We start from the raw sequence: 20000 nt of genomic DNA, 5'->3' as shown, positions 1-20000 counted from the left end.
TTTCAGATTTCTGTTATTTTGGATTTGAGATCTCGAAGGAACCGAGGAGAAAGCCCCCATTAGGAGTCAGCAATGGAATAAATGAACAAGGCTTGGTTTTCGTCATTAGAGAGCAAGGTGTTTCCTTACGGCGAGATTTCCTGTCCTGGACTCGGTCGGAATGGGAACAATAAACATAAACGTCAGGCATTCAATAAAGATGGATAAATAGGGATGAAACAGCCTCCACATAATCAGACATTCAACAAAGATGACGAGTTTCTTTAAATAAACTCAAAAACAATGAAGGGGCCGGAGAGAGAGCCAAACTTTTCCTCTTGACTCACAGGGCTGGGATGATGGTTACATGAGAAGGGGCTTTGGCAAGAAGCCATGAATTTTAGTTGCAAAACCAAACGAACGCTAAATCATTGCATTTATTAAATTGGACTTTTATCAATTTGAGATCCATCTTGCATAATTCCACGACTGTTCTGTTGGATTTCAGCGTCTGACATAATTTGGTCCACTCTAACCAGTTGAAAAAAGGAGATGAACTCGTATCAGCTGATGCAGTATCTGGTAGAATTGATGAAACCCTAATAACCCTCAAATAGCTTAACTCCGCAATATCCCCCCGCAAAATCAGTATTATTGACCAGTGCACAGCGGCTTGCTATAGATGCCCTAAATCTGATGGACCTTTAGTTATCCATATAGCCATAGTATGTAAGTAGGGGTTAGCGAGAAAACTGACTTTCTTAAAAAAACAAAACAATATAGAGCATTTGTTGAGACTAGCTGGGCTTTTTCAGTTCAGGCTGGTATTCAAATGCGGGCAGCCATTTGTTATGGGGTCACAAATAAAAACATATTTATACTTGATTTTGGCCTCATAAATTACGTAGAGAGTTCACTTGTACAAGTGCAATTATGGTAAACATCTAGAAGACCCCAATGTATCATCCACCATTGGCTTTTGTACTATTGGTGTGTGGGTGTCATGCATTTTCTAGGAAGAACAATTTATTGACTGCCTTAGTGAATTACTGGCAAATAAGAAACTAAGTGAACCTCTTTTTAGATGGTATATAGTATATTTATGATAATTATTTGTTAACTCAGTGATCAGTTAGGGCTAAACATTAGTAATTGGTTTGAAGGGTCAGTCTTTACCGTAAGGATGCATTAAGTACAGAAAATTGAATATGATTTTCTTGTAGAGGACAAAAAGTTGCAGTCGTTGATACAAAAAATAATCGGCAGGTAGGAACGATAACGCCAAAAATGAAGGTAAAAGATTGCAAAAAGTGTGTCTCATCCAAAATCCATTTGGTGCTCCTGTGTTTCAGCTATCTTGCCATGATCACGAGGTGAAGACAATGTTTCTTGGGGGTTGTTGCATCAACACCCTCCATGGGTGATGCCCAGTCACAGCATCTTAGAGTGGTGAATTAATTTTTTAAGGTGGAGGTGGGGACTGTACTGTAAAGAATTATTGTTTGAAGTTTAACGTGATTTTGAAGATATGATAGAATGTTAAACTCATATTGGACAAAGTAGGTCTTGCTCATAAATATTATCTTGATAGTTCTACTTTACACTTACACGCATGCTTTGTTTGTGCATTCATCAAATGAGGAAAATTTAAAAACAGAACTTGCCTAAGAGGACAAGTTTTAAATAGGAAATGGGTTTCCCTTAGCTTAATCATATATATCTTGGCCACTAAAGCCCTGTATTATACTTGACAATATTGTTCAATTCTGTTTATTAAGCTTATTCAAAATTTCAGTATTGCAAAAAATAGAGTTGAAGGAAAAGAGAAAGAAAATTAAGAAACAATAAAAAAATTCATTCAAGGTAATGAATGTGAATGTAATACTGCCTCTGTATTTCAGATTAAAAATGGAGGTGACGGAGGTTGCAGGTGGGGAGTTGGGGTCTGGCACAGTGGTCGTCAGCCCCGGAGAATTATCATACGATCTCGGACAGCAGTCAGGCTCATTCCTGTCAAACGCACATATAATGTCTCAGGGTAAGGATTGTTGTATTTCAACTTTATTTGATTTATTGTTATTGTCGTCATCGTCATCGTCATCGTCATCATCATCATCATCATCATCATCATCATCATCACCACCATCACCATCATCATCATCATCATCATAATTTTTCAATGTCATATGTGTATATATTTGTTTATTCATTTATTTGATAGTTATTATAATTATTCATGTATTAGTTGTTGTTACTTATTTCATGTGATATCCTAATAAAATACTTTATTCATTATGATGGTTGTTATGCTTATTGATGGATACTTTGATTTTTTCTTTTTTTCTTCTTTCTCTATTAGTTGTTATTTATTTGTATCCTAATATTTATTGTTCAGGTACTATACTCATTAATTTTTTACTTGATTTTTTATGCATTTACAAAGCCATTCATATATTTGCTTATTATTTAAAAATTATGCCCTTATATATAGGTACACTGACATTTTTTAACTCTGCAGGTTCACTGGCAGACGGAAGTGGAATGCTTACTTTCCCAATCCAGCTGGTCCAGTTGCATGACCCAGGAGGTGATGGAGGGGTCTCACGGAATGGAGGAAATTCTGGAGTATCAGGTGGAACTCAGGGCTTCAGTGCACACATCATTATGAAAAATAATCCTGATGGAACACGGACATTTCTTTTAGAGCCCAGTGAGGTTAGTAAAGTATTTTATGTATTCTGTATATTTATTAATTTTATTTACATATTTATTTGTTCTCTTTTTTATCATTTTGGCTTTTTCTGGGGGGAAGAGAATTTTTGTCTACAGAGTGTGAAGCTGGAAGTATTAAATTGCTCTGTTGATTTTTTGTTTTGTCATGAATAATGGTCAAAATCCTTAAGTATTTTTTGTATATCTTGATATTTGAGTGATCTTATTTCATAATTTTTTAGTATTAGGTATATTCTTTAAGAATCTACCTAAGAATTGTTAATAACCCATGTTTTTTCATATCCATGTTCAGCATATATACAGCCATTCATCAACATAAATCTGAGTTTCATCCTGACTGACCATATTTATGTTGAAATGAACCAATGTCAAATGTAAGAAGAACATCTTGAACTTGTACATGCTTTATTCTAGGACTGCAAAGTGAGCGTTCATATAATAGAAAACAAGAAGTGTCATAAAAGAAAATATCTGTAGAATTGAACTCACTGAAATCAAATATTAATAACCTTTTTCTTTCATACTTTTTCTTTTTCTTTTTTAATATATGATATGCATGTCTTCCATCAAAGTAAATAACTGAATCATATGTTATATTTAATATATAATGAAAAATACTAACTACAAATCAAAACAGGCATATGTGCTGATGGTCAAAGTCACATAGATCCTTAGGTACTTTGAAACATGATTTGTTCGACCTTTTCAGATATCCATGGGAGAGGATGGGAGTGAGAGCCGTCTAGTGCCGCTACATGACCTTCCTGAGGCGAGTGTTGGCTCCAATTTCAGTGATTTGCAAGAGCGGTGAGTATAAGCAGAGTATAGGTTGTGACATTTGTTGAGAAATATGACAAGTGAAATGAAAAATTCCTTAGAAAGAGAGGATTGGTACACTGTTGTTCTAATTGATGGTAATAGTGTAGGCAGGATGATTAATGTTATTTTATATAGTTAGTTTTGCTTTCATGTACTGTGGTTAAATATTAGTTCCTAATTCCTGGGGTTTGTTAAGTTACCTAATATAGTTATATATATTTTTTCATCTCTTGAAATATTTTTGCCTGTATAGATAGATTCAAAATTATATATTTTTTTATGGTCAATAATGATAATGATATGATTATAGCGAAAGATTAAACAAGCATAAACAAAAGATGTTGCTGCTTTTCAGTCAAGATATGTAACAATTCCAATTCAACACCACACTCTTCCAGAAGATTAGTACCTTGCTTAATAGATTTACATTAGTAATTCTGGAGTTATGATGATTATACTTTGAGCAAAAGTACAGTAGCTATGCCACATATTAAAAAAGAGATTCCTAATCTTTTTGGATGTCTGTTGTTGAAGAAGTTGACTACTTCCCTAATAGAATTGTATCTGTTATTATATTTGATCATTAGAATATTTGCCAATTTGTATTTACCCTATGTACAAACAACTTCAAGGTAAAATGACAAATTATTGAGAAAATGAAACATGGTGTGCTTAGGGCTTTACCCATAATTAAAATCTGTATCATTTAGAGATTATGATTATTTTATTGTTTGCCTTTCTAAATGGTTATCATCTGTCTTTTTAACAAATCTGTCTGTTTAGCAACCTTTGTATATTTTTCACAGGGGTGGATTCCTACAGCTGGATGAAGGTATGGTTGCAGTTAATCAGGTTGGAGGAGACATAGGGCAGTCTGGGGTCATATTGGCAAATGCTGGCGAGTGCCTTACACAAAAGGATGGAACAATTCCTCAGTTTGCCTCTTTTAGTATTGTTGATGGTCAGGTGGGTGCATATCTGATGTCCTTTTTAGTTATGTAGTTGTATTGGAATGAATTTAGTACTTTGTATGAGAATTAGTATTGTCCTAATATCAGTGCACTGTACTATTGTGGTGAAAGACTGAATAAGCAAAAAACTAATATGTTATACATACAGCTGCCACATGATCATAGGCACTTTATATCCTTGTCAGTGAAAGCATAACTCATTCCATGTGTATTTTTGAAGGTGTTTTTTTATTTTGATGTAAGATTTAGTCCCAGTTTTTCACAAATGGCCATTGAAATGTGGTAGGAAAAAGATTGTCAATTCCACAATTTTTCACAGATATTTATTAATGTACGTCAACAAAAGATAGAAAATAAAAGACTTTCATTATTAGCCTGCACATGCCTCAATAAAGTGTGATCCTATCAAACATTATCTAGACATATCCTAAAATGACAGGAATATGAAAAGGAAAATTATCTGCTAAGAGTGTCTTAATATTTTAAAGTGCTCTTTTCAAAGTTGTGTGAACTATCATAACCAGGATGTTTATAGGAACCTTCATATAATACTCAAGCCACAAAACTGTATGATCAACTTTATTGCTAAAGGTCTTTAATGTAGCATGTTCTGGAATAAGGATATATTGTTAAGGGCAACCTGTACCCATTTGTTTACCAGTAAAGATCTTTGAAGGAAGAAAATTGTGTACAATAGAAAGAAGAAAGATTTGCCAATGGTTTTGTGTTGTTTTAGTTATTGCAGTCTGGGTAACTGTTTTATTTTATAGAGGAAAGAATATCTGAATGGCTAATTACATGAAAAAAATATAATTGTTTGTCCTATTCTTCTGTAACAGGAAAGGTGGACAAGCATCATTCAAGATGGTACTCTCTCTCACATAAACCAGTCTTACCTTCAGTGACCTTAGTTATATGAAATAAGTACATAGAGGACAGGATTCTTAGTTAGTCTGAAGCCAACTTGAAACCTTTGATCATGTATACAGAGGCATATTCAAAGGAAATACTGTACATGGTATTCTAAAACTGAAAGTGGCAATCAAAGAAGAATTAATTAAATGTAGTGCTCAGATTTTCAAGAATTTGATGGAATTACTTATTTTATAACTAGAAAATGTTTTAGAAATAAGGAAAAGATAAGAAAAACACTGGAGTTGCGAATAAGTGTTACATTTCATATAGTTTTAATGCACTCATAGTATATGTATTTGTATATTTACAGTAGGTATTATTTTTGTAATATACTGAACTTTTCATTTCAAATTGTTATTGTTGAAACTCTCTTGATACAGATGGTGCTGACAGCGACCGAGGCTGGGGTAGATGACACAGTCACGCTGGAGGGAGGAAGTCTTATTAACTCAGCTTTAAATGAACCAGAAACAATTGTACCACATCAAATACAAATCCCCAGCAAGAAACAGGTAGTTAAAGAATAAAAGAAATATCAATATATGAAATCTTATCTTCAATCTAAATGAGTGGTGGTATACCTTAGTGTTAGAGTGTTTGCTTTGCTGCAATTACATGGTCCTGGATTTGCATCTGGTCAGCTCTACTCAGGTAACTCTTATTGAGTACTGGCATACTGGCAACAGCATTCAGGAGTCAAAGTTGGGACAGACAGGAACTGGCAACCCTACAGCATCATCTTGTAGCTTGGTACACATGTCCCACCCTGAACATGTTCCCTATATCCAGTTAGATATCGGACCATATTTGAATCAAATGACTTGGATCTGAGGGATGGACTCTAAGATTTATGATTTCACTTGTACATTTATTCTACTTGCATGAAATGATTTCTCTGTAGAATTTCTTTATTAAAAGTGTGTACATTTAATCTTTCAGTAAATTTATTCACCTAACCTTTTAAGGTTAGGTAAACAAACTTACCATCAGTCTTAGCAATAAATCTCCATGGATGGTTTTATTATAAAGTTATTTCTTATAATAGAATATTCGTTTTGTTCACACGTGTGTGTGTGTGTGTGTGTGTGTGTGTGTGTTGTGTTGTGTTGTGTTGTGTTGTGTTGTGTTTTAGAATAAGTATTTTATTATGATGTTCTTTAAACATTTTAAATTTTTTACAGATTCAGCCTGAGATGGAACCACCCATTGGGAAGGGGCCTTATACTTGTGAATGTTGCAACCTAACCATTGAAAAATGGGCTCAGTATAAGAAACACGTAAAGAAACATTTAGAAGATAAACCCTACCAGTGTGGTGATTGTGAGGCTTCGTTTAATGTACAAGTAGGTTCCATGTTTTGATGAATTTGATGTACAGGACACTTGATAGCAGACCTCAGAATGTGTTTCATGTTAACATGCAATTGTTTCTCTTTTTTAACTGTTAGATGAATTTGCATAATCAATATAAAAACTGTGGTTGGAAAATTTACTCATGATCCCCCTTCCTCCCCCATTACAGAAAAATTTGCTTCTCCATGAGGCATTACACTCCACGGGTAAACTAGTGTGTCCAGAGTGTGACAAAACCTTTAGACGTTTAGCTTCTTTCAAAGCCCATCTGGCTGTTCATGAGGAGGATGAGACTGTTACATGTGAGATCTGCCAAGAGGAGTTCGTATCTTTGGTGAGTTGCCAAAGTTCACATGATTCTGTATGGTGGTTACTATGTAGTATAGGGTAAAAATGATAACAGTTATTAACTTATACATCATCTTGATATTTAATTAAATGCTCTGTTAATATTATAGAGTCAGCTGGAACCACATTATCAGCGGCACAGGGATGGTACGGATGGCCTAGGGGCACACAAGAAGTCAAGTCTGGACTGCAAAGAGTGTGGAGCAGAATTTACAAACCAAGGATTACTTAAGCATCATATGAAAGTCCACAAGAAGGTAATAGACTTTCTTATTTTGCTGCTGATATATCGTTAAATACATTTTTTGTCATTTTTGTTGATACTCTGATTATGAAAGATGTGTATGAATTAGTTTGGAAGCACTTTGATGGTATTGATTTTTGATCTACTGATAACAGGTCAAGAAAATAACACAGACAAAACCGAGAAGACGACTAGCAGATCGCTGCAAATTTGAGAACAAATGCCAAGAATGTGGGAAGAACTTCATAAAACCCTCACAGCTAATTAGACACATGAGGATTCATACTGGAGAGAGGCCATTTAAGGTGGGTTGGCTGTACATAGTTGGATTTGAAGTATTGGTTTCTTGTAAGAAGTTGAGTTTACTTCATTTAATCTCTGCTATTATTATTATTACACTTATTGAAAAGCACTTGGTAAAAATACTTTTTCGGGAGGCATGATCTCATCTTTTCAGTTATTATTATTATTTATTTATTTTTTGTTTGTTTGTTTGTTTGTTTGTTTGTTATATATATATATATATTTTTTTTTTCTTCTTTTTTTTCTTTTTTTTTTCTTTTTTCTTTCTTTCTTTCTTTCTTTCTTTCTTTCTTTCTTTCTTTTTTCTTTCTTTTTCTTTTTCTTTTTCTTTTTCTTTACATTAACAGAGGTATATAAATTTGATGCAAGGTACGAATCATAAAAAGATGTTTAAAATATTTGCAAAATAATTTTAACGCCATTACAGTAGTGCATCATTAAGCATGTGCACTAGAATTGTTGCAAGATATGGAAATGGCTGAATAAGATAAATAATTTATTTTAATTTACGTTTTAGTGCACTCACCCTGGATGTGATCGAGCCTTTAACCAGAGATATACGATGCTCATCCACATGGACATACACACGGGCAAGAAGGCATATAAATGTGAATTCTGCAACAGAGATTTTGTACAAAAGAGTAAGTCCTATAGACATTTTCCTTTTTGCAATTATTACTTGGATATTGTTGTTGTTTCTGGCTTTTAGATGGTTTTTTAAAAAGTGAAATGAAAATTATAGTCACTTTTATTACTGTCATTTTTACTGTTTATTTGTTTATTTTCCAGGTAACTTGCGTTGCCATATAAAACGGGTCCACCCTGTGATCTTAGCTGGTGTACATATGTTTGAGTGTGATGAATGTTCATGTGTGTTTAAGAGCTCTGGAAGCCTCAGCGCCCACAAGTCAAGGGCACACTCCACAGAAGCAGTCATTGTAAGAATATGTTTAAATTAGTAGTTTTTTGCTTAAAACACTGAAACTTAATCAGTGGATAACTTTCCTATACAGAAATGTGCCGTAAGATATAGTGACTTTCTCTGATGACCTAACCTTCTTTGATATGAAAGAGGTACATCTTTATGTATCGGTAGAGTTATAAGACTTGAAAATTTTGAAATTTTTGAAAAGGAAGTGTATAAGATATCTGATATTTATGAGGGTTTCTTGTATGTAATTTAATATCCTTTTCCCTTTATTTATTCCTTATTTCTTTTCTTTATAGGGTTTGAATGTATCATCAGATATCAGAGATGTCATCAAGGAAATCCTAGACTTGGAGAAAACTGGCCAGCGAGAACAGGTAGACCAAGCTCATTGTTAAAAGTGCATAGGTTCACTTTTGTATTGTAAAATCTTGTTTAGTTTATGAAAATTGAGTCACACATAGGTAACACTCATAAATGAGCCAAATATAGGGTGTCACATTTACTAGATGAATTTTTTCCACGTATTTGAATTTGGCTGGAAAATTGTTGTTCTCCGTGCAAAGTGTTGGAAAATTAGGATTCATCTATACATTTGGAATCCTTGAGCTCATTACCTGACAGATAGAAGCATAAATTTTCAGAAGTATATAGTCATTACAACATAGAGCAGCCTCAATTGGTATGTAAGAATTGTTTAGTGAGCCTGGAAATGATATTTATAAGTACCCATATGATTTGAAAAATCATCTTTCAGAGAAATTTATACTTGATAATTCTATGTGGAAAAATGGATCCCATATCTGAAGCCTTTTCATTTATATTTAGTATTTCATGCACTGGCATGGGGAAGTAAAGGTGCAAATAAAAGGTGCATAGCAAATCTGAATAACATGTCTTCCACATTCCCTTGACCACAGTTCTTCCTAAGGTTTCACTGCTTTTTCATTACTTATTTGTATTGTTTTAAATTTCTGTATATACAAAAGTTGATTTACAATTTCATTATCAAAAACAAAATTATATATAAAAGATAATCATCTTACTTGCCTCTATATTAATAAGGCTCACAAGAGCAATTACATATGCAATGTTCCCAGAGACAGCCAATACTCAGTCAGTTAACGCTGTTGAAATTTAGATTTGTTGGGAGGTTTATCCAGGTAATGGCAGGGATACTAGATGTTAGATGCGATATTTCAATAAGATAATAATGGTAAAATAGAAAAGGTATAGTATTTAGAAATAACATATATTTCTTAGATATAATGTAGATTTTTTGACTTTGGTTTGTGTTGAAGAAAGATTTAAAGAATATGTAATATGTAGGCTCAGAGTACAATGATTACATTTTTGTTTTTCCACTTTTAAATTGCAAAAGTAACATCAACAGATTTACCACTGGACTTGAAAGCAGTTTTAACTTCTAATATAATTTTCTTGTTGCAGGGCATCAGATCAGAGCAAGGGGGGCTTGCAGAGAGTGGGAACGATGGGGATATATTACAACAAGCTTTAAAAAATAGTGGATTGTCACAAACAAAGGATCAGACCAATTCAAGTAATTTATATATTGGTTTGTTTAATCTTAGCCCATTGGTGCTGGGTGCTTGCACTATGCAGTGTAGTTATGTCTTGTCAATTTAATCATACATAGAGGACTTCCTGAATGCTTAGCCACCTAAGAATCATTTAGATCTCTCTGACCTCACCTGTTTGCCTCTTCCCTTGAATTTTTAATTTCTGACACTAATATTATAAGTTTTCAACATTGATATTACATTTGACATTTTTATTATTTTGTTATTAACATTAGTAACAGTAATGAAATTAACTTTTCTTTCCAAAATAGGTGAGATCAGGTAATAAGCCTCTTCGTGACTAAGCACTTGTGGAGTTATCTATGTGTAATTAAAGTGACAGTGGACAGGGTGCTATCCAGGTGTCACTGGGTTAATTTTGTGATATTGAAAATTCTAATTGTCATTATGATTAGTGTAATTACGATATTAATATTTTTTTTATTGTTAGTAGTATTATAATTGTTGATGATGATGATGTTGTTCTTATCACTATCATTAACATTATCATTACTGTTATCATCTTCATTAATTCCATTATTATTATTATTATTATTTTTTAGATTATTATTATTATTATTGATGTTAACGATATCAACACCATTATATCATACATATATATTATATATTACTATGTAAACATTCCTGTCATTTTCCTCACAGTGGGCAAGGTTAAGATGGAGGCTGATGACAGAATACAAGATGACGACAGCTGGATCACGGGGGTCCAGAATGCTGCTGCTAAGATAAAGGAGTGTAAGAAGCTGCGTGTGATTACTCTCATCGACAGAAGCAATGAGTGTGGCATGAAGTGAGTTGTTCCAACTTTTGCATACCGATGGTATTGATAGTCTCATTGTTAGTAATGCTGATATCAGGAGCGAAGTCCCTAAAATTGTTTTAAATAGCTATTGATTTTTAGTCATTGATAATGTTACCGTATATTTATTTCATAATACAGTTGTCCCGTAATGTAATATTAAAAGGAGTGAACTATCGTCCAATATTGCTAGGGATTTTTATTTGTTGTTTTATATATATATATATATATATATATATATATATATATATATATATATATATATATATATATAAAATATATATATATATATATATATTTTTTTTTTTTTTTTTTTTTTTTGCCTTTCCATTTTAGTTTATTGTTTTTTTTAAGAACCAGATGTATTTTCAGTTGAATATAAGAAAATAGTACAAAAAGATGGAAAATTGTTATCCTTTACACATTTTGTGTGTGTTGTGAGAAGAATGTCTTAACCATGCTTTGTAGTTTGCCTGCAGCTATGACTTGAGACACATATGCATGCTAATGTTGTTTTATGTATACTGAAATAAGGTACAGTAGTAGGAATATGAAATAATAGCATAATACATTATGATGATACAATTATAATGAGATAAATGTAGATGTATAGTTGGCTTGAAACACTTGAAACCAAATTGGAGTCATGTATAGGAAGGGAATAGAGCCAAGGAAGGATGAAGGAGTGCCAACTCTGTTATTTATATTTGTAGACAAAAGAGAATGGGTTGCCCTTTAGAATGGTCTGGTTGTCAGACCCATTCCCAATGAGCCTTACAGACTTCTATGAACATAAGAAGTAAAAGAAATACCTTGTATATTCTTGATAAGGCATGTCCTTTAGTTTTGAATGTAACTCCATTGTGTGATATAATAGTTCTCGACTGGAGATGAAATCTCTATTTATTCAAAAAGAATTATCAGATCACTATTCTCCTTGAACCAGGTTGATCCTCTAGCTGATAATCTATTTTTTCTACACCAAACTAAGTGGATGCTTAAGTGACAGATAAATTATAGGTAACCTATGTTTTTCCCACTGTCAGTAATTATGTCTGCATCAAATATGATTTTTCAGTAAAATAAACTTCAGAGTTTTTAAGCTTTCTTTGGAAGGCTGTTTCATTTCAGTGATTTCAGACAGGGCCACACAAAATAAAGTGGGCTCAGCTGATGTGGCAGGGATACTTGCCACCAGACATATGAGCTTTGTGCTTTGTGCCGAGAATAGATGCCATCCATCATAAAGTGGTTGATTATTAAAGACCACACATCTTTCATCAAGTTTCATATCTGAACTTCCTGAAGCACTCTCAATATTTGTAAGATGATTCTCAATTATTTTTTATTAAATTTCAGGAGATACACAGTGTTTGTGAAGATGGTTGGGGATGTCAAGTGGCATGTTTGCAATTACAAGGACTGCAGCAAAGAGTTCAAAAAACCCTCAGACCTCGTGCGACACATGAGGATTCACACAAATGATAAGCCATTTAAGGTAATTTCTTAAGGCTTGTTGTTGCTTTTTCATTGTTTGTGTGCTCTATTCAATATTTTTAATGAATTAGTTTTCAAAGCACTGCAGCAGCACTTTCAGCACATTTATAATGTATTAAGGGTTTTCAGTTAGATAACTACTTTTTCCCCTGAAACTGTTGCTGCTACATCTGTTAACTATTGTTAAAATATTCTGACTTCAACACTGATTCAGTAGCAAGAGAGTAACATTATTTTCCTATACAGTGTAACAAATGCTACCGAGCCTTTGCCGTAAAATCAACTCTGGTGGCCCACATGAAGACTCATTCTGCTGTGAAAGAACACGTTTGCGACAAGTGCAACAAGAAATTTGCCACAGCCACCTCCCTCAAAGTACATTCTTGGTAAGAATTCATAGCCTTTGAACCATGTGATCAATAAGATACCCTTTGTTTATACACTATGAGTGGTTAACCCTTATGATCCAGATGAAGTGACCATGCTGTCATGGGAAAATTTGGCTGTGGGCTGAGGTGAAGGGAACTTACCATCAAGAAAATTTTTGTTGAAGACCAAGGTGAAGGGAATGATTTGTCATGTGTGCACAAAGCTCTTGGAGTGTAATTAGACTCAGTGGGCCCTTTAGGAAGGGTCATTTGCATTATTTCCATTGATAAAGAATATGGAATGTATTATCCATGAGCCATGACTGGAAGGGTGCTGGTACCAGGATGGAGGCTATTTCCATACTCAGTATCCTATTCCTGCCTGCTATGACCAGCGGTGCAGGCTATATTACAGAAAATAAGAAAATGCTACTTATTGTTATTATCATTGTACTGAGTTATAGACTACATAGATAGATGACATAGAATTTGTGCAAGGGAAGCAGTCTATTACTGTTTGGATAAAGCAAATCAAATGACAAATATAGACATTGGATAATGGCAAAAAAACTAAAAATGCTTATGTAGAAAAAGAGGGAAAAAAACATTGCACAGGGAAGGGATGGAGTGTTTATGTGCACCCAGCCTACAAGCTCCACACCAGAATGACCGCTTAATTAAGTAAGCCTAATGCCCATATTTTGGGCCACATGCTGGCAGTGAAGCATCCAGACCAAAGATGTTAATTGTGATCTCAACTATGGCTTTCTTTCTTTGTTTCTTTTATTTAACAATATCATGGTGGTACCAGAAATTTCTGCAATATGATAATTACACAAGAGCATAGCCTTTCAGGCTGGGCATGTGCTTCTTATATGCAGCCAACCCACTTGTTCACTAGATACGTCATTACATCCTGACGGCTATAGGTATACCTGTCATAGAGGTATAATATGTTAATGCAACTTCATCTAGAGGGTTGAGGTAACAGTAGAATGTAGAAAATTATCTATAACCCAAAGAAAATCTTGTGGCTATACTGATTATTGATGCTTTCATACACCTGTTGTCAGTTTTTTTTTTTTTTTTTTTTTTTTTCCAGTTTTTAATAATATCATTTACATGTTCACAGTGTATGTACTTGCTACAAATTTTATTGGAAATATAAACTGGGTTTACGTAGAGAGGGTTTGGATAATGGACAGGGTTGAGTATACTCAGTATTTGTGATAGAGGCTCTTTTGCTATGCTATACACTTACTGGAAAGCAGTATTAAGCAAGATTTTATGGGTCAGTTACGAGCTTATGTAAATATCTCTAATCAGATGATATTATAGACCTATGCATGTATAGTGGAAAATTTTGCGATACCAGTGTTTATATAATTTTATGACTTTTTTCTTCATTCCTTTAGGCTACACACAGGACAGAAACCCTATCCTTGCCAACAGTGCCACAAGGTGTTCCGAACTGTGTCCCACCGCAAAACACACATGTTGTCCCACATGCACTCACCTCATAGGCAGGCCCAGAGGCGACGGTCAATTCCCCTACCGGATATCCCTCTCCAAGAGCCAATACTTATCACTACTGCAGGTCTGTTATGTTTTATCTTGGATTATATGTTAAACTTTCCTTTTTCTTGTACTTTTCATAAGTTAAGTTAATTTCATTATTCTTGTTATTGTGGGTATTTTATGAGTAGTGTTTCTTACTTTTGTATCACAGTGGTTATAGAAATAAACTTGCAGATTTTATAGTACACACCTTGCAAGTCCCATAGAATAAAAAAAATAATGAGTGTAACATCAATTCAGTCAATTTAAAAATCCTCAATTTTGCAATGACAGGTCCTGTAAAGCAGATATCTCGGCACAGTCAAGTTTACTTTCCTGAGACTGGGGAGGCTCCTCGTGACCGACCCCATAAGTGCCACTATTGCACGGCGGCTTTCAAGAAATCTTCACATTTGAAGCAGCATGAGAGAACACACACTGGGGAGAGACCCTTCCAGTGTGAGAATTGCAATAAGTAAGTGTTTGATTCAAGATTGTTTTTAATTTACCAGGCTATATCAAATATTTTGGAAGGGGTAGGGGCAGAAAAAAATAATTTTTGTGTTATTGATTTTACAAATAGGTAAATGAAATGAAATTGTAGTAATAATTCAGTGGACTAAGGAGAAACTTTGTAGTCCAGTTGTTACTATATTAATCTTTTTTATTATTATTATTATTGTTGTTAATATTATTTAAATAATATTATTGTTATTTATTATTATTACTATTATTATAGTTTTTATAATTATTATTATCATTATTGTTATTATTAAATATAATTATTATTTATTGTTATTGTTATTGTTATTGTTAATTATTATTATTATTGTTATTATTATTGTTGATGTTTTTCTTATTATTTTTTTTTATTATAATTATTATTATTATTATTGTTGTTGTTATTATTACTATCATTACTATTATTGTTATTGTTACAATTAATATTATTATTATTAATCTTAAAGTTGTTATTGTCATTATTATTATTATTGCTATTATCAAGATTATTATTATTATGAATATTTAATTTACTGTGTCAAGTATTGATTTGAGTAGTGTTGCAGTAGCCGTGTTATTATTAATCCTTTGCAGATAGGGTCTAACGGCAATTGGCAGTGCAAGCTTTGAAGAATAGGATTTTGTCAGTGTTGTAACCCTCATGCAATGCATCACTACATGTTTGTTTTGTCAACCCTTTCTTTTTTAGCAGTACATTTTGTTTATTGTTGTTCACTTTTTAATATTTCTTCATGTTTTGTCCATACTAGCTCTCTCATTAGTTTAGGGCATTGGTTAAGGCGTGATTCAACTAGTCTTGTGAACGTCTAGGACCTGACTTGTGTCCGAGTGCCCAGTTGGATGTAGTGTTGCAATTGCGATAAGGACTGCTGTAATAGACCACACATGCCTCTCACACCATGCAGAGTACTTCTCTTTTGAGCAACATGGAGCACAATGAGTTGTTCCCTGTTTCACTATAGTTTCCTGTTTTATGGCACATATTTTTTGAAGAAAGAAGGACAGAAACAGATTTGCAAATTCAAAATTAATAACAGCAGTCCGACAGTCCATCAACACAAGTGTAGATCCTGTTTCATATTAGCCATTTCTTGTTTATTTGTTTTTGTTGATAAGAAAACAAAACAAATTTGTGATTATTAACACTAAATGTTTTATATAAAATTTCATATATAACTTTTGTTGACTTTATAGATATTGTTCATTTCTTTAAATGAAATGATCAATATAATTTGAACTTGCACCCTAGAAAGTTTGGAGATACACAAGGAAAAACATGATCTCATTCGTATTATTGGTAGCTCCCCTCAGCCCTCAGATTTCGCACCAGAGTGACGGATTTGGCCCAGATAGCCACGCTTACAGCCAGGCCTGTATGTACGCAAGACCAGATGGACGGCACCTTTACCAATCTTTATACATTCGCAACCACTTTCTCAAAGCTATAAAATTGGGCAACAGTGTTTTTTCCCCAAAGACCCTCAAGGGGATTCACCGCATGGGGTTGCAACCCATGGTTGGGAACTACTTCTTTAGAGTTATTATATGAATTTTCTGAAGTGTAATAGAAGCACTCCATGTATTATTCAAAGAGTAATGAAAATCTTTTTTGTGAAGGTTGCAACAGATTGAATATGGAATATAGTATTCATTTTAGCTCATACAGTGCTTTAGAGTTTGTGAAATAAAAGCATTGTAGAATTGACTGCAGAGGAATATGAAAATAGGAAGATTTTTGTTATTGTGTTTTATTTTATCATGTTCTAATTCACTCCCATTTTTAATGCCAGTTGCAAAATTGGCATAATGGCACATTGCAGGACTAGCAGATAACCTTGGTTATCTGCTGCCACTTGTACAATGAGCACAATTGGCAATGTTAGCACTTTTCATGCCAGATTTGCTAGTGCTGCTTCTGGTTGGTTCCTGTTAGCAGTGAACTACTCTGATATCTACCTGCTGATGTCATGAATTTTAGCAGGGCCAATTTCCTGCTGATTACCTTATATGCATATACAGTAGACATTGGCCACAGCCAAAAGGTCAAAAAAAAAAAACCTTCGTGTACTCCCTGATGAGTACCACTTTTCTTTCCTTTTTTTTTTTTTTTTTTTTTTTTTTCTCTCTCTCTCTCTTTTGATTGTTGTTTAAAGTATCAATATGGGTATAGATATTTACAATGAAAATTAGTGTAATGAGCAATCTCTTTTATTACAGGCAGTTTAATTCTTTGAGTGTTTTGAAATCACACTTCAAGACGCACACAGGACAGAGAACACACAAGTGCACAATATGCAATGGTCTCTTTGCTACCAGTGGAAGTCTGAAAAGACACAGAACTACACATTCAACGGTTTGTATAAGCTTTGTTTTTAATTTTTTAATTTGTCTTATTATTTAGTTCAATATATCTGTACTTTACATAACGCACTGGCATCTCTCCTTTGATGTAATGATGGAACGAAGCCTTATTCACGTAATTCTCAGCCAAGACTAATGAGCATTGTTTAAAGAAAAAGGAGATAGTTCAGGAAGTAGGTGAATAAATTTGATCTGTATTAACCCCTACGATCCAGATAATGTTACAGTCCTTTCAAGGAAAAATCTGGGGCAAGGGCTAGGTGACGTGAACATGCCGTCATTGGCCAAAATGGCCGCAGGCCGGGTGACACAAAATTGGCATTGTGGGCGAAGGCCAGGGTGATGGAAAAGTCTGGCCACAAGTGCACAAACCTCTTGGAGTGTGATTTGAATAATTTGGTGCATAGATGGGGGCTTTAGCATTATTCCCATTGATAAATGAATGTGGAATGTAACGTGTATGCAGTGATTGGAAGAGTGCCGGCTCCAGGGAGGATGCCATTTCCATAATCCTGGCTGCTGTGAGCAGCAGTGCAGGTTATATTACATAAAATTGAAAATTATGAAAAAATTATATATATGTGACAAATACCAAATGTTCCATATTTTTTTTCTTGCATAGAGAGATGATATGGAGTCTGTGCAAGGAAAATAAGATATTATCATCTGGATAAAGCAAATCAAAAGACAAATATGGACATTGAAAAATGGGGATAAAGCTAAAAAAGTTTACAAAAAATTACTTTATAAAGGGGAGGCACAGAGTCTCGTCACCGCTCATGGGTGTTCGTATGTGCCCGGCATATGCACCGCATGCTCGGGATGTTGGCTATTTACATAACCCACTGCCATTGTTTTCAGCACTGTGATTTCCGTAACGCAACCGCATCCAACGGGTTGAATTAGTTTAGGCAAATATTTGAAATCAAATTTGAATCAAAAGTAAATAACTGTTCTTGAAAGAAACCAATTGAAAAAATATAGGTCATAACAATATGGACCATTTTTTTCACATCAGAAAAGTGTGTATATATTGATATGATCGTGTTGACAATGAATGAGAATGTATAAAATCCCTCTTTCCCTGTAGGACCGTCCATATATGTGCCCCTACTGCCAGAAAACGTTCAAAACAAACACAAACTGCAAAAAACACATGAAGACTCACAAGCAAGAGCTGGCCATGGAAGCAATGAGAGCAGCTGGGTCAAACCTACAAGGCAATAACCAAGCATTGCTGGCGGCCACTCTCTACAGTCAACAGGCTGCCACTCCCTCCCTGTCTGACTCAGACGTCATTGTTCCTGACCTCGCAGGTATGACCAGCGTTTTTCAGGAGGGTGACTTTCCACTCTCTGGTGATCTTCAGCAGCAGGCACAGCATCAGCACCAGCACCAGCAGGAAGATCTCTCATCATCTCAGGTGAGGTCATTATAAAAACAGTAACTGTTTTTTTTTGTTTTTTTTTAGTATCTGTTATTTTTTAGGAAGGCTACTAATGTATGTGTTTGTCTATAGGACTAGTAGTAATGATGTTAAGTACGGGTGTTTTAACTTCTTTGATAACTATTTTCTGCATATGTAAATTACACCAAGAAAACATCTTATACTTTCAGGTTCTTCCAACTTCATTCACACAAAGTGTCGGTGAAAGTGGTCTTACTCTGGCTGACCTCCAGACTGGAGTGGATCATGGTCTAGGGTCTGGAGAGGCAGTCATCTTAACCTCTCAGCCTGCAACAATTACAACACACCTAGGTGGTTCCTCTGTTCTTATACCTCATTCATCTGCATCATCCATCCTGCTTCCAAATTCCTCTGCAAACCAGGTGAGTGGGGCAACACCCCTCCTTCAGGGGGCAAATGGTACATCAATTCTCCAAGGCAGCAATGGTACCTCCATCTTACTGCCACACTCAGCCTCTGGACAGGATTCAGGTTCCTCATTACCAAGTGAACTCTCACGGGAGAATGGTGGCACAACCATCCTGACTATACCCAATTCTTCTGGTGGAAGTGTGCTGACTGTCCACCAGCCATCTGTGATACAAGGACCCGCAAGGGAGGATTCAGCCAATGTTACCTCAGTGATTCAGGCCCAGCCGAGCATCCTGAGTGAGTCAGAAAATGCTCGTTATGCTACTTCACTCACCTCGCGGCAGGCCATTCTGGACCACACCCAGGACTTCAACAACTTGGGTGATCCTGGGGGTCTTGACATGGTCACAATACCAACATCAGTGATGAGTGAAAACACCCAATACAGCTCACAGGTCATACAGACAAACCTGCAATTGGAAGGTGGTCGGGGCGCTGTCATTACAAGTGCAAACAATGAAGTCAATTCAGGTGAGGGAATAATGATACAAATCAATTGTTTTTGATGATATTTTTACTAGCATATTATTAAAGCTTGTGGATATGTCATAAAAAGTTGCTGAAGATGACACATGAATGATAATTTTTCTCATTTTAGAAACTCTTGGCACTGGAGAATCTAGTCTTACGGGAGAAACAATGAATGCAACAGCTGATGGACTGGCCAGCACTCTAGTTGAGAGTGACGACGAGGGGAGAGTTGTAGCCTCGCATCCTACCTCAATCAATGAAAATGATGCTTCATCAACAACTTTGTTAGAGGCCAACTTCGATCACCAAGGATTTTCAGATGGATTTACTTTGCATGTCCCAGTATGTTACTT

The 20000-nt window shown here is 34.8% G+C and overlaps 1 protein-coding gene across 1 annotated transcript in view; it reads left to right on the top strand.

The window, feature by feature from the left end:
* Positions 1 to 20000, top strand: part of LOC113808474 (zinc finger protein 236) — a 22256-nt gene that overhangs the window by 412 nt on the left and 1844 nt on the right. The window contains exons 2-23 of the mRNA XM_027359894.2: positions 1881 to 2017; positions 2498 to 2694; positions 3422 to 3519; positions 4338 to 4497; positions 5798 to 5929; positions 6599 to 6760; positions 6939 to 7103; positions 7228 to 7374; positions 7517 to 7666; positions 8182 to 8305; positions 8454 to 8602; positions 8892 to 8969; positions 10042 to 10153; positions 10836 to 10983; positions 12352 to 12490; positions 12736 to 12875; positions 14273 to 14454; positions 14709 to 14889; positions 17154 to 17289; positions 18388 to 18720; positions 18915 to 19647; positions 19775 to 19989. Of these exons, the coding sequence (XP_027215695.2) occupies positions 1888 to 2017; positions 2498 to 2694; positions 3422 to 3519; positions 4338 to 4497; positions 5798 to 5929; positions 6599 to 6760; positions 6939 to 7103; positions 7228 to 7374; positions 7517 to 7666; positions 8182 to 8305; positions 8454 to 8602; positions 8892 to 8969; positions 10042 to 10153; positions 10836 to 10983; positions 12352 to 12490; positions 12736 to 12875; positions 14273 to 14454; positions 14709 to 14889; positions 17154 to 17289; positions 18388 to 18720; positions 18915 to 19647; positions 19775 to 19989 (4011 nt within the window). The 5' untranslated portion in view covers positions 1881 to 1887. The remainder of the gene's footprint in view (positions 1 to 1880; positions 2018 to 2497; positions 2695 to 3421; positions 3520 to 4337; positions 4498 to 5797; positions 5930 to 6598; positions 6761 to 6938; positions 7104 to 7227; positions 7375 to 7516; positions 7667 to 8181; positions 8306 to 8453; positions 8603 to 8891; positions 8970 to 10041; positions 10154 to 10835; positions 10984 to 12351; positions 12491 to 12735; positions 12876 to 14272; positions 14455 to 14708; positions 14890 to 17153; positions 17290 to 18387; positions 18721 to 18914; positions 19648 to 19774; positions 19990 to 20000) is intronic.

The sequence above is a fragment of the Penaeus vannamei genome, chromosome 23 (assembly GCF_042767895.1).
Source record: "Penaeus vannamei isolate JL-2024 chromosome 23, ASM4276789v1, whole genome shotgun sequence".
Lineage (NCBI taxonomy): Eukaryota > Metazoa > Arthropoda > Malacostraca > Decapoda > Penaeidae > Penaeus > Penaeus vannamei.
This window is presented reverse-complemented; position numbering and strand designations above follow the sequence as displayed.